Source organism: Opisthocomus hoazin, chromosome 20, assembly GCF_030867145.1.
Source record: "Opisthocomus hoazin isolate bOpiHoa1 chromosome 20, bOpiHoa1.hap1, whole genome shotgun sequence".
In the NCBI taxonomy this organism is placed as follows: domain Eukaryota; kingdom Metazoa; phylum Chordata; class Aves; order Opisthocomiformes; family Opisthocomidae; genus Opisthocomus; species Opisthocomus hoazin.
This window is the reverse complement of record NC_134433.1, coordinates 16,446,058-16,461,510: the sequence shown is the minus strand read 5'-3', so window position 1 is coordinate 16,461,510 and position 15,453 is coordinate 16,446,058. Positions and strand designations below refer to the sequence as shown.

The following is a 15,453-nucleotide window of genomic DNA, read 5'->3' as shown; positions in this document are numbered from 1 at the left end:
CCCTTTCCACCAAAGGTCCCTCCGTGTACCCACACGCTCCTACCTTGCCTGAAAGTAAGCTCAGGAAACTAACTTTAACCCAGCAGGCAGCTGGGGACGTCCTGAACGAGTGGGAAGGTTCTGTGCTGAGGGTTGTCTTCCCCTTACCTGTACAACTTCTTTCCTCACATTGACAATGTCTAACCAGTCATTGAATCTTGGGTAGCTGTTGAGCTCTGCTGTCCTGTCATTCAGAGGCACACTCAGCTTGCATTGCCGTTGTCTGTGGATGTAGTCAATCAGCTTCACCTGTTGAGATCCAGAAAATAAAGAGTTAAGTTCCTTGGGACATGTTGTCATCTTCCTGGGCAATGCCTGTACAGTACCAGCCAAAGGGGATGCTGGTCTGTGAGTGGGGCTCTTTCATGATACAAAAATGACATACTCTTACTAGCACTCAGGGAAATTCATACAGTGAAGCCCTTCCCTCACATCGAGCATCTTTGCTCTTCAAATTTCAGCAGAAGGCACGACCTTGCAGGGCCCATCCCTGCAGGACTCTTCTCTAAACCCATATCAACAAAAGTTCCATGCAGAGGCTGGCTGTCATGCCAAAATATGAAAGGGTGTCCAAACCATTTGAAACAATTAATTACATTCAGTTTAAAAGCACTGCACATGTACATGCAACCTCATTCTGAATGCTGTGGGTATTGCTAGTCTCATCTGCAGGACTACCCGCCCTCTCTTCCATTGCTCCTGTACGTTTGTGATATTCTCTTACATCTGGCCTTCATTGGGATAGAAGACCAGTGAGGCAGGAATAGCCAAAGTGCCCAAAGACTCTGAGGTCCATTATCTGATGGGCCTTTCTATTACAAAATTAACATTAAAAACAATGATCTTGAAAGAACAAAAATTCAGGCAGCTGGACTAGATGATTGTTGTACATCATCTATTCCATTCCGAAGTTTTATTCCAAAGCTTTTATCACCCGACCATCTCATACCAAATGCACTACACAGAAACCTCCACTTTGGACACAGAAAAACAAAATGACAAGGAGGAATATTATTTGTGCCTTATGTTTGCTTCTCAAAAAGAAAATATTCTCAAAAGATTTCTCACTATGTCACACATCCCCATGGGGCAGACTTAAGCTTCAAAACCTTCCTAACAAAACAATGCCTCAAAGCAAGTTAGCTGATCCGTGATGTATAAACCAAAACATGTTCTTAGTCAACAAATTTTAGCATTTGGGACAAGATCAGAATGCAAATGAAAAGGAAAAAACAAGTATGGATTCTTTGACCACTATAATGTCTCCCCTCTTAAGTTTCTGCTCAAAATATTTTTGGTTTATGTATCTGAATGGTGCTATACATGACTCGTATCCACAATCTCGAAGTTATACACAGGAAAGAATTAGATCATTTCCTCCTTCCCCAGATAAAGGATACTACAGGGAAAACAGATACGGCATTTGATCTCACCTGAACAACCCCCATATGGAGCATAATGCTTTTGGCCTGCTGATCAGTCTGGGAGAGCTACTACTTCATAATAACTGTCCTAGAATAAATACAATTCTTCCTTGGCAATATATGGGAAACCCTTGTTTTATTGGAAGGGGGAATTCTTTCTCCTTCTCAGCTTGTTTACTGTGACCCAGTCCTGCAAATGTCTTATCATGAGGTTAATCTAGGTGTTCTTACACACAACGCTGCTAAATAAGCAAGGTTCTGCAACGGATAATAACAGAAGATGCACAGAAACACAGTTAACTATAAAGAAGCACTGAGTAGGAGGACCTGTACTTGCACAGGGGAACTACACTGTGCTCAAGTTATTACATTGCCAATACTATCCTTTAATAATGGCTGATGAGACCACGGTTATAGCTAGTCACAATTTCTTGGGATTCAAGCCATTGTGGGCCTCAGTTTCTGCATATGGCCAAAGACTGGTGGTCAAGAGCATGAAAAGCCCCGAAGACCATCCTTGGGATGGCAACAGATTGCAGCAAGGTGTGACTGAACTGACCCCACCTCAGTGCCGGAGTCCAGCACATCCAGCTGGATGTTTGTGGCTGCAGCTTCAACACTCAGCGATTTCCGTGGGAGCGGAAGCAGCATACAGACCACTTGCGCTGTGGCTGCAGCTGATGCCAGTGGAAGCCAAGTGGCAGCAGCAGCCCCCAACCAAAACGCTACATTGGATGTTGCTTGGAGGTTGCTTCCATCCTAGCAGCAGAACCACCAGTTCTGTACAACGCAGAAAGCCAGCAGCTCTTGATAAGGCATTTCTAGCTTGTGCTTTCCTGTAAACTTAGCTGAGGGTTTTGTTTTATGAGCAATCTGACTCCTCACGACTACCAGGTACAACAAGAAGTTTGTCTCTGCCCACACACTTCTGAATTCAAACAGCAGTGCCATGAAGTTTTAGATTTATCAAAAAGTGGGTTAATATAAAAGTGGTTCAAACCCTTCATGCAATGAATACAGAAATGCAAAGCAGTGCCAGTCTTAGGAGAGGCAGTTGTACAACAGAAGGACTGCCATGTCCTAGAAGACTCAGCCATCCCTTTGCATTTACACTCTGACCACGCAGCTGAAACCAGCGGAACCTTTTAACCATAACTTCCTAACACGGCTTTGGAACATAAAACCTGAAAGAAATTACCTTGGAAATCCCACTCAATCGTTTTCAGTCTCAGTACCTTTTTTCATAAAAAGGGGATGACAGCACTTCCTTTTTTCCACCCTTTGTCTGCTTTCTCTAGCCAGAGCCCCCGCTGCAGCACGGAGCAGGGCAGGGCAGGTCCCCGCCAGCAGCCATGCTGCTGCCGAAGCCGGGGGGCTGCGATGGGGCTGGCCATGGGCTCAGCAGAGGCCTGGGCACCACCAACAGCCACGTGTCCGTGCCTGTGCTCTGCGCCAATTAGAGACCAGTCAGCTCACTCCCTCAGCACAGTGCCATATGCTAGTGTGACTACGGGACCTTTAAACACTGCTGCAGCTTGTTCTGCCTGTGCCCGTACTCCCAAAGTTGCTGTCAGCTGCGCTTTCCTACGCAGTTGCACCTTCAGTTGTACACGTCCCTAAATTAAGATGTGGTATGTGTGCTCTGTTCCTTCAGAGTTAACTCAGCACAGGCAAGGGGCACATATGATGTCACTGGCTGGCTTAGTCATGACCCTCTGCTTTCTCACTGTCACACGTATTTTCCCTTAACAGCCTATCCAGCGAGCTCTCCCATTCACAGTCAGGTCAGAAATGAGCTTGGAGATGCCGTTCCAAGTAGTTTCCTGCTAAGTGCCTGGTTTCAATTTTTTCTGCTTCTTGTTGTACTTTTTCCCCGCCTCACGGCCTGGCTTCGTAGCATATACATCCTGACAGGGTACAGCCAGCTGGCCCGCATCAGATGCAGCGCGACTGCAGATCTCCCCAGCCACTACAAAGAAGTCTGTGCAGAGCTGGGGGGTAACTCCCCCATTACAGGGAGGAGCAGAAATACTGTCTGCTACGGTTAAAGCAACTGTTTCACAGTTTAGACTGAACATAGTGTGAATGGTGATTTTTGCTTATTTGTCCTAAAACTCCTTTTTTAACAGGAAAGACGTACATTCTCATTATTAGGGTTTCATTCCACTCCAGATACTTGGTCCTTATTGCCTCCAAAAGTATCATGTTTGCATCCTGGCTTCTTCTGTCAAAAGGCACCAGGGAGGAAGCGATTAGAAAGAGCTGACTTTGCTACAGGTAAACACAGGAATGGGATAGTCAAAGCCCTGACAGGAGAAGTTTGGGGAGCACATTTGCCCTTCCTCTCGAAGAGAGGGTCTCTTGGCATCCCATGGGCTAGAAGTGAGATTAACAAAGAACACAGAGTGGGAACAGATGTAATAGGAACAACGAAGAACTGGTACGCACAGAGGGGGAAGGTCCCCTAACAAGAGGTAGAAAGAAGAGGTTGCAGGAAGTTTGAGGACTACTTGATAGCCCCCAATATGACAGAAGTCAGTCTCTCTCTATATATATATTAAAAAAAATAGCTTCCCAGCTGTGCAATAGATATGTCATGGAAAGGGGAAGGAAGACAGAAATCACCCAAGCCTTCTCTCCTCTGGAGGCCATTCCAAGCAAGGTTAAATGATGATATGCACTTTGATATATGAACTGCAACCACAAAATCCAGCCAAAGGCAAACGTCATCTGTGTAGTTGTAAGCCGCGGTATGTAGAATTCCCAGGGTATTGTGGCATGTTACTGCTTCTTCCCTTGGATCACCTCACCCCTTCCCCATTCCTTGGCAGACCTCAAGGTTGCTGAGCACCTAGGGAAAGAAGCAAGATTGTTTGCACAGTGATTTTGAAACTGGTACAGCCAGCCGTGACAGCCTTATGTGTGAAAGTAGCAGCTCGGCTCCTCAGTCAGACTGCAACCTGTTATTTTAGTGTAGGATCTCCCATCAGGCAAGATTTATTTTCCTGGAAGAAGGATGAGATATCAGCATGCTCTCTAAAGCCAGAGCTCCACACGCAGCTATATGTAACACTCACTATATGCAAATGCCTTAAAAGTAGCACAATACCCAGTATTAAAGCAGAAGGAACAGCAAGCACTGACAGTGGCAAGAAAAGGTGTGGGAGTCTGTTCCAAAAACCATGGAGGAAGGCAAGATGGACTTAGTATCTGCTTATAAACTAAAAATCACAAATTAAGTAAAACAAATTAGACAAAAGGCATATGGCCCCACGTTATCACATTATCCTATTACAATGTGCAGTATCACAAGGACAGCATGCTGCTTTGAAGATGGATATTCTTGAGGTACAGTCACTATTCTTGCATTCCCCATAAAAATTCTCACCAATTTCAATGTAACACCAGAAGCACTACATTTAATGAGTGAGAGAATGGACCTCGGCTCCAGGGAGCTGGATTCCACTTCTAACTCTGCCACTGACCTGCTTTCTGACCGCGAGCAAATTAAATGATCTGTCTCCTCTTCCACCCTGCATGTGGCTCTGCCTGCTTGTATCACATAAACTCCCTGGAGCAGGCACTGTCTTCAACTATTTTTGTACTGCTTAAAAAAATATGGGTTCCAATATTTTCACTTGACAAGTCTCATCCATAGCATAAACTCCTAAAAGAATACTGCTGGAAGGTACTCGATGCAGCACATATTTCAACGTCAAACTTCTCTTCTTCATTGGGATATAACAAAAAAATAATTCTCAAAAATGGAAAAGCAGCCTGACAACACAGATCTGAGTATCTTAGATTGCCAAGTCTGGTTTTCCCATGATAACTTCTTCGCATTTACTTTTCAAGTCCAAATTTGCTTTCCCCTAGTCCTATAAATAGTATATTTGCATTCTCTTCCCACCCTACATGCACCACGCTTCTCCCGTAGGATGAATTTCATTTTGTTATTTCCTGCCCAGACTTCTAACTAAACTACATGGTTTGGCTTTAATAGCTGAGCTGTTGCAAAACCATTTTCTGAGAATATAATAAAACTTCTGGGTTCAGTGACGCACATAAAAACCCACAAACAACACGCAGGTCTCCAACCACAAACTAGACAGAGAGATAAAGCCAATAGTAAGCTATTCACTGCCTGCCTGCCAAACGGCACAGCCTACTCATCACAAATGGCAAACCCCACAACAGAAGCAGCAATACTCCAACTGCCTTAAACCCACAGAGATGGGCGAGAACAGGAACAGAGACAGGATACAGAGCAGCTGGAGTAAATCGCTGTTTACAGGGTGTGCTCCCTTGGAGCCCTCCTTCTCTCTGTCTGGTGCAGCTGATGGCCAGGACACCCAGTTCCCATTTGCTCCAAGAACTGCACATGTTGCAAGGTATGGTCCTGGACGCACGTGTATCTCCTTCCTAGAGCACTTTTTAAATTAATATCCCTTTACAGCATATGCGAGAATCAGGCCCAAGATGTTTAGGAAAAAACTGCTAAGCTTGTACTTTTTTTCTTTATTTATACAAAGTAAACAGCAGATCTCTTGAGATGCAAGTTTGCCCGTATCCATGACCTCAAGCCAACAGTCGGGAGTTTGAACCACTACGAACAAAGCCCAAACATGCACAAGTTCTTCAGTTGCCCTTCTGCAGACATCACACGAGAAAGCAATGCCATCCGTAAAACTAGTTCACTGGCATCAGGGTGCAAAATTCAGGACTCCCTGGCAAGCAAGGAGATATTACAAGCGTGAGTTGGAAGAACTCAGTATTCATAGTGCAGTCCAAGTATTTCTGACCTCTGTTTAATTGATCAGAAATCACATCCTAATTTAAGTTTCATGCATTTGGGGGTAAACCGTCTCTCAGCTTCTTGTCAATTATGTTTTATTTATGTTTAGAAAAGTAGCATCTTATTCCAGAAGTCATTAACAGGCAAGCACATTAAATCTACTGCAGCTTTTGCACTTGGCTGACGACCAATCAGTCTAATTCAATGGAATTAATCCAAATAAAGAGGGAGAAAGGAGCAGAGGATAAAAGAGTTCGCATTTTTCTTAAGTCTTCCCTAGCTTATTCTCATGTTTTTAATCCACATATCTTGGAATATCCTATATATGCAGCGAGAATAATTATTTTCAATTCACAAAAAAGGGAAACTGATGCACAGAATGGAAATTATACATTAAACAACTTGGGGATAGTCAGACAGACCCTGACAGGGACTCTGCTATACCAAAGGGCCAGCCGAGACTCCTTCAGAATAGCAACAGTTTGAGCCCAAGTTTGGTTCAGTCACACAGTTCACAATCACATGCCATGTTTTCACATTTTCACAAAACTTAAGATGTTCTGCTCACTGATGCCTACAACTTTTCTTGATGACTTGAAACACATGCAATGTTTAGAAGAGGATTTTTTTCAATACCCAAAACAAACAATTGTCATTATTTAATCAACAAATGAAGCACATGTTCAAAAGCAAATCATATTTCTCCTGTCCCACATGAAATCTCACAGAGTCTGGCAGCACTTGAAAAGACAATAAATATGAGCTTACACCAATACTTCCAAGCCTACTACCGCTTACTGCCTCACAATTTAACAAGGTGGAGGTTGAAGTTTTAAAAGGATCAGATCAATGTATGACCCAGCTCTTGCATGTGGCCAAGAGAAATGCAAATCATCTATCTTCCTTCAGACAGGAATTAATCAGGAAGGAACTCCTCTATTAACCGCCTGCCAAGTAGAGGGCCCAGAGGGCAAGGGTGCACTCTCTGAAGCATCAGACAACAGCTACTGCTGCAGCAGGACACGGCACTGCCTGGATCGGTGTCTCACAGAGGAGCGAGGTTCTGCATTTCTACCTCCCGAAACAGAAGACGAAACTTCTGAACTCGGAGTTTATGTGCATGGGACACTGGGGAAAGCAAGATGAGTCATTTTAAGGCATCCAGTGAAAGTGGATTCACTTCACACCTTTAGCTGACTCGTATCTGTTTTCCCCAGTGCCATTATACAGACAAACCCTAAGTCAGACCAAAAAACTACTTGAGCAACCTGAGCACTGAAGAAAACACAAAAAGGTCAGAATCTGACTTGCCAAATTTTCTTCTGAAGTCATGCTCGGCAACCACGTGAGAAACTGATAAAGATCTCAACAAGCCTTCAGAGCCCGGCAGCAATGTGAGTGTACTTCAGGACACTTTTTTCAAAGTCATCCAAGTTAAAAAAGAAAAAAGGTGCAACTGAGTTGATCCATGAAAAGGAAAGAACTAGTATTTCATTTTTATAGAGCAAGCTATTTTGTATGCAAGAGTGCTTGCTCTCAGGTATGGAAGCTGAGAGCTGGGGAAGCACCTGTGATCTGACCGAGCGCTCAGACCCCCCATGCAGATAACGAAACAGCACCTTCCCGACCTCACCGGTGCCAGGCACGCACAGCTGCTCGCTCCTAAGTGCAGCGCAGCGACGAGGGTAACTTCAGTCACCTCGATACCAGACTAACAGGGAGGGAATACCAAACTGGTGGAAAATAGTAAACACCAAAGCAGTAGAAATGCTGGTTGGTTTCTTCAGCTAGGACTGAAATGCAGCAATGCTGAGTGTGTCCAGAGCAGAACTTTCCCTGGTATGCAGTAATCTAGGCTTGTGATCAGAGTGGTGTTGAGCCTGAACGCTTACCTGGGGCCAGAGGAGACTCAGAGAAATACACCAGCATGAAGTGCCCAACTAGTGGAGACAAGCAAAGGCCAAAGAATCATTACGCAGAAATACCGCTGAGGTTTTCCTGGTCTGTCCTGCAGACTGTGCACAGAGCCAGGAGCAGACGGGTGGAGGATCACAAGACACAGCGTCCAGTCTCAGCTCTGCCAGGGATTTGCAGACCCAAGGCAAGCCACTTCATGCATGCCTGCAAGGCTGGCTGTTCAGTCAACCATCCTGAAGAACTCTGATTCAAAGTAACGGTCTGCAACACCCTTCAACTGACAACAAATCAACTGTCTTTGCAACTCCTGTACACCATGCAACCCAACACTGAGCTGTTCCTTCTGCGAACTTCAGCTTTAAGCAGCCGACTCATTTGAATGCCCCCGGCAATCTGAACTGTTACCACCATCTGATCACAGCATCACCAAGCAGCAAAAGTCTCAGAAATTCTTGTTTCCCCTCTGTGTTCAGAGAACTAGCTTGTTGAGTGTGTAGGTGTAAAGACACCTTAAAACGACGTAGACTGTTCCCTTTCCAGTATAGGGAGAACTAAAGCAATGTTTGTTTTTGACTGGTTTAAAACCAAATCTGCCTGGTGAAATGGAGAGAGTGGGTCTGTACCCTTTTAACACGACATAAGCTCACTTTGCAGTGAAAACTCATCCAAACCTGTTCACAGAACATTTCGTTCAACCACACAGAAAACCATCCTTCCCATCTGTGTTTTCATTAGCAACACTCAGATGACGCAGGATTCAGCTGGAGAGTCTTCTCATCTCACAAACTTCAAAGCTACCTTGAATCCAGCATGGAATTCAAACAACTCTTTTCAAGGCAAGCACAAGAGCTGCACAGGAGCAAAATGCACAACCCAAAATAAGAAGAAAAGATGCAGAAAAACATTTCAAGGAATTATTTGTATTCTAAAAAATGAGGTCGCTCAATTTCTCACCCACATGGCTTTGCCCTCAGAAACAACTTAACTGAATCCACTAAAGGATGACACTTTGACATGTATCTTTACCAACCATTTATTAGTAAGGCCAAGCCAGAAGATAAAACATTACAAAGAAATATCTGGAAGCAGATGCATTTGTTTATTTGAGATGGTATCTGAGAGAAGGGGCTCGCATACATGTCACACACTGACTTGCAGTCTGTGGAATCCACGTTCACCAACTTGAACCCAGCTGACTCATGCAGCAAGGAAGCGTGGCAGAGTGAGCAGGACTCCTGTCTGAGATGTGAGGCCTGGCTTCTAGCTCTGGCTCTGCTAAAACAGTAGCCAGAGTATTCACTTCTTTGCATTTGTTTCCCATCCACCTCTCCATTAATTATACAAGTGCAATCAAAGGCACCAGCTATGTAGGCTACTGCTATGCTGGACCACAGGCATAGGCCCCTTTGAAACAGCCAGCTTGAAGAACTGTGCCACTGCTTTGAATGCCAGCAACAACTGATGAACATTAACTTACTCACAAGACCTCACGCGGTAGCACCTTATTAAAAAGAGAAAGAGGAAAAAGGATTAAAAATAATTTGCAGAGAGTCAAGGAGCAGTTCTAAAAACAGGTCACAAAGACTAAACTTTCAGACCTCTGACCTAACCAGTAGATGATGGCAGCATTGACTGTGATGAAGCTTCCAAAAAGCTGAGGAAATCAGAGTGATGGCAAGGATGGGAACAAGCGCTCCGCGGGGCAGCTGCACGCCGGGGTACCGCTCCGCAGGCTGCAGCACGCCACGGGCAGCGAGCTGTGCTGGCTCACGGCAGCTGAGGGTCTGTGCATGGAGTTTCCACACCAGCCTCACTTACAGCGGCTTCTGCACAGAAACAACAGCCAGCCAGCCGCTTCTGCAGGACCGGGGTGTCTGGGCCGACTTAGGGACTTCTGGTTTTGCTTATAAAAGAAAAGTAAATATTTTCTCAATACGTTGCTAAACAAACCCTGCAAAATAGAACACAGCACAAGCCAGCAGAAAAGTGTACAGACAACGTATGCTCTGGGGGAGGGAAAAAAAAAAAAGCCTTAAGAGAAATTAGTAAATAAAAGCACAGAAAGGTAGAGGGGTAGGGAGAGATGGAACACCAGATGGATGGATTTTCCTTTGAGCCTTCAGTCATGCCTGAGGCTGACACAATAGCCACTGCCCAAACACTACAGTACGTTATTTGTGCTTTGTCAGATGATGCAGACAGCATCATTTCTGGGTCACTTGGAGGCCACGTACTACCCCTTTTCTCTCCCCTCCTTTCTTTTTCACAATCCCAGCGACTGAGAGCTGAAAATACTCAGTTGAGGCCTCCTCAGCTAAGAGTGGGAGGATGAAACTGCACAATCGAGTGGTTCCCTGTGCCTGAGAACATGATTGTCTTCAAGGATTTCATCCTAGGGAGGCATCTGAGCCTAATGCAGCTGCAGCAACAGTCCTCTGCTTAAATATCAAAGATTTCACACCCACTGCACACTACAAATGAAAGCCCTCCCCCTTCCTTTTTAATGTGAGGACATGCAACTGCAACAGAATGATTGAGAGTGCTCTGCTCAACTAAGAGCTGTACGTACCATTTGCTGAGCGCAACCCTGCTGCTGCCCCATCAGCTCTCCAGCCCAGCTCAGACTTCTCTCCAGCACCCATCCAGCTGAAGTTCATCCATGCTTCACTAGGCTTAACTGCATTTCCACATGGAGCACAGGAAGGCCAATAACTTCCTCCTGCACAAAGCAGATACTGAAGGATATCATGACTCCAAACTGGCCTACAGATCTGTTCAGGTTTCCCATCCACTCACGACATCAGTGCATGTGCCATTTAGCAGGCTCATGGATTTACACTGCTATGAAGAATATTTCTGTCTGAGCACAGCACACCTCCTGTTCTCACTCACTTGATTCCTTCCACAGGGTCCCCAGATCCTGTATCTGTTCACATGCAGCCAAATCTCAACCAGCTCAAACGGGGTGACCATCTGGAAGAGTATCACCATCAGTCCGGAACCTGGTCCTCAGCAGCTAAGGCTTCACAAAGCCTAGTTTAACACAGTCTTGGCCCTCAACCAAGGTCGTCAAAAATAAGTTAACAAGCACCTGTCAGAAACGGACTAGGCAGAGCTACTCATGCCTTTGGCGAGACTGCAAAAAGGATCTCCTGAGATCCCTTCCGGGGATTCTACATCGGCTGAGATACTGACCCACACCATAACAGCACTGAAAGAAATCTGGAGAGCCTCTAGAAATCAAAGACTTCTATCTCCCTGCCCCAAGCAAAGATCAGCCCTGAATAAATCTTTCTTGACAGTTGTGGAAACCTGGGCTCAGATCCTTCCTCTCTCCTTCCTATTTCTTGCACGCTCCTAAGCAAACCACTGCAGGCCAGATCCCCTGCAGACTTCAACAGCCAGTTAGGAGCTCACATACTTCGATGGTTCCGCATCTTACAGCATTCAAGGCTCAGTTCATGGTTTGTTAGAGCATACACAGCGCTACCCTACTTCACCAAGCTGGGGAAAAGGGAGGAGCTTAGGAGATGCTCAGATCCTACTACAACACAGGCTTCTCAAAGCATTGCAGATAAACAATTACTTGTCCAACTCATCTGCTGTAGCCCACAAATTTATGCAGAGGTGAATGCAGCCCAAAGATAACACTCATACTCTGCTTCTCCCTATAACTACAATTGTTCAGTATCTTGGCAAATCCATTGCATCTCTCCTCCCATAAAGAAAACAACTACCCCCCATCCCCTGCTGGTTTTACAGTGACTGCAGCCAGAAAGCAGCAAGTGACAGGGAGAAAGATTACAAAAGGGTCATCATCCAGAGAGGAAACACCAGGTCATGTTTTGGGGATAGGGGTTGTGTTACAACTCATGGATCTCTGTAAAACTCAAAACTTTAAGTGCCTTTAAAGATAATGTCCTCCATCATTTTTTTGATTGCACTGATCATTCTCACACATCTGTCAAAGAACCCTCAAGTATATTTGATTGTCTCATGGGGGAGGCATGAATAAAGAAACCAACAACCTCTGCACGTGTAAACTTGCAGCACAAATAAAGAAGCAGAGTTTACAACAAAAAACATACAGCCAGACATTTCCTTCAGCAAGATCAGGAAGGGAATGACTAATTCTAGGTCCCCATCACATTCTTGCACTTCCCTTTCCTCTTCAGTGCAAGCCTCATCCTGCAAGGTACTGAGCACCCACAGCTCTCACCAGAGACAGGGAGGGACCAAGGGGCACCACCTTGCACGTCCAGCCTGAAAGCTGCCGTGCTCTGTCCAAACGAGCCGAGAGGTCGCCGATAATGAAGCAGTTGACTGCGCAGGATGCTGCCCCTCATCCCAAACGCTTTATTCACATTTCTCTTCCCCCCGACTTCTCAACCACCTCCCTCTCATGTTACATATTTCTAAAGCCTCAATAAAATACATTCACAAACCTCCTGTCTCTTCCATTCCCTCAGGTACTGGCTGGGGAATGAGCCAGATGAGCAACTTGCTCTCTGCAGCACTTGGACTTATCAGCAGACCAAGGAAAGGAAACAAAACACAACTAAATCTAATCCCCTGCTTATTTGATTCAATTATTTGAGCACTTGAAGAGTCCCACCTTCCCCTCCTCCTTCTGACGCACACACTTCCCCAAACTGCTGCTGCTGGACAGGACTTTGCGGAAGAGATTTATACAGAAAAAGTTTAAATCTACGTAGGAGACTGTTGCAGGTCTTAGAGCTCAAGACATTTTGCCTCTGCACCTTGGGAAATCTTAGCTAAGAAACCTTGTTCTGTGAAATGCTCCAAATGATTAGCTTTCTGCTAGAAAGAATGGAGCTATTTTGGCAAGGGCTGGGGTCACATTTCTCTCTTCACAGACACTGCGTGAGACAGCTGCTGTGGCTCACTGCTCACATTTTATTTTTTCCAAAAATCTCTTTGTAGCTCTGTCTTACTGGGTAACATTTGCCTATAGCAACCGCATGGGGTTTCAATCATTAAAGTACAAATACAGTATTTAGAGTGGAGACACCTGAATCCAGACTCCCACCCCACAAAAGACCGTTTTTTCTTTGTGACTCTGAGACTTTCACCTAAACCACGTTGTGCCCACTTAGAAAGTGGAGGAAAATATAGATGCTGACCTCGTAACAGTTGTAAGAGGCAAAACACACAGGAGACTGATATGCAGCAATCGGCCATACAGACAGTACTGCAACAGCTATTTGGCATCATACAACTGCCTGGAAAGATTTTAATCAACACTTGAAAAATTATTACACACAAGTACAAAGACAACAAGCTCCAAGTTTAGCATCTTTAAGCCAGATACAGTACCCATTACTTTCGCAAATTTCCACAGAAGCCCCACACAGCACATTTGTCCCTGTGCCTAGTCAGAAAAGGAGGTGGGGTTTCCTTGCTTGGTTTTTCTTTGTGTTTAAGAGAAGTGTATTGTCACAAACAGTCTGTTAAAACCAAGACTTCTCCATGAAAGTGATTTAGGTAAGTTTCTCATTTTCAAACAAATCAGAGTTCTCAAAACTTACTTTTATAATGAAAAAATGCATTTAAAAAGACATCATTTCTGCATTAAATGTATAATGAAAGGAAATGTGCCAGTTCAGGATTAGAATTTGAGCATTTTGCGGGTGTGTCCAAAAATTCTTTCACGCAGAATTTGTGAAAAAATCTGAGCCTGACTTTTCACTCCAACTGGGGACTGGAAAAAGGCCTTTGGAGCAGGAAAATTCTCACATTTGCCATCACTTCTACCCAGACCTCCCAATCACTCCAAGATTCGGAAAAGAACCCCAGAGCATCAGCCTGTATCAGCATTGCTACAAAGTGATTGTACACTTCTCCTTCAATCCACTCATCTGCTGAGCTTTACAATTTTTTACATCTTTCACTTTTCATGCTATACAGTCTCCTTAGGAAACATGCTTCAAAATACTTCTTCATCAACCCTTTCACATTAAGGTGCTTAGTCAAATCCCTTTTGTCTGAAAGTATCTCCCTTGATTATCCACTGGAGAATAAGTTCAGCAGCCTCTGGGGTTCTGGATTTCTTTTCAATCTCTTGTTCAGATGACTGCTTCAGAGGGACTCTACTGAGTGACAGCAACCAGAAACGAGAAACAACCACGACCGCTTATGAGAAAATAAAAAGCCATTGTAACAAGCCTGTATGCCATTTTGTAATGAAATACCTCCCAAGGAGCAGGGGACAGACAAAGGGATTCTATGTTGTATTTTTCTGCCTGCGAGCTGACAGTTCTCAGTGCTGGATACAAATTCATTCCTTAAGTGTTGAGATTCTTCATTGCAGCTAGCCAACTCTTCATCGTTACACAAAAGGTTACTCGTGTTTTTTTCAGAGTCTTTTTTTTTTTTTTTTTTTTTTTTTTTTACAGTATTTCATCTTGATCTTTCCAACAGGGACACCAACAAGTTAAGCATTACAGAAACTACTAACTTCCCTAGGATGCTTGTGAAAACTGAAATGCCACACCTGTACGCTGGGAGACTCTAAATGCCGTTGGCACTCTACTACACCTCCTGCTAGGTGTGATATAAAACACTGCTGGGAGTAATTCTTCCTACAGCACTCCTCCAGAGTAACAAGGCCAGAAATACAGTGCAGGCCTACAAATGTTTGAGGGACCGAGCAGTGCTGCAGACAGCTTCTCACCTATCTCATGTGCATAAAGTCAGTGTCCACATGCAGCTTTCCTAACACTTGGTTCAGACAGTACTTTGAAAACAGAGCAAATCAGCTCTCCTTCCAAAGCTCAGCTCTTCTGAGGATCTCCACAGACACATCTTACACCTGCTCAGCCGTCACGTGATGAGTGAACAAAATAGCAGGATTCCTCAAGCATCAGCAGCCTTTCTTTAGTATCCAGCTTCTGAATCCAAAAGGTCTTAAAACAAAAAACTTTCTACCTCCATCCTTTCTTCATAATCTTATTTATCTTTCATGTTTTGGCAAAGAGAATTTATAAATTCAACTAGATTACTTACAGTATAATATTGAAAGTGCAAATAATGAGCAGCAGGATATTATTAGCTTTCCAGATGTAACCTGATTCAAAGAATACCGAAGTTTTCTGAAACTGATTTCCCAGAATGCTGGATTAGGTCCCGTTTGTGTTGTCTGTTACCCTAACAGTCCAGCCGACACGAGAGCCTTGTGCTTGGTTAGGTTAGGCACACAGGCATTTGGTAGCTCATTTCAGCTGCCCAAGCTGGTCCTCAGCCTAGTGCGTCATGTTC

The 15,453-nt window shown here is 44.5% G+C and overlaps 1 protein-coding gene across 1 annotated transcript in view; it reads right to left on the bottom strand.

The window, feature by feature from the left end:
- KSR1 (kinase suppressor of ras 1) overlaps positions 1-15,453 on the bottom strand; it is a 73,373-nt gene that overhangs the window by 35,062 nt on the left and 22,858 nt on the right. Inside the window, exon 2 of the mRNA XM_075440267.1 lies at positions 148-288. Coding sequence (XP_075296382.1) covers positions 148-288 — 141 coding nt within the window. The remainder of the gene's footprint in view (positions 1-147; positions 289-15,453) is intronic.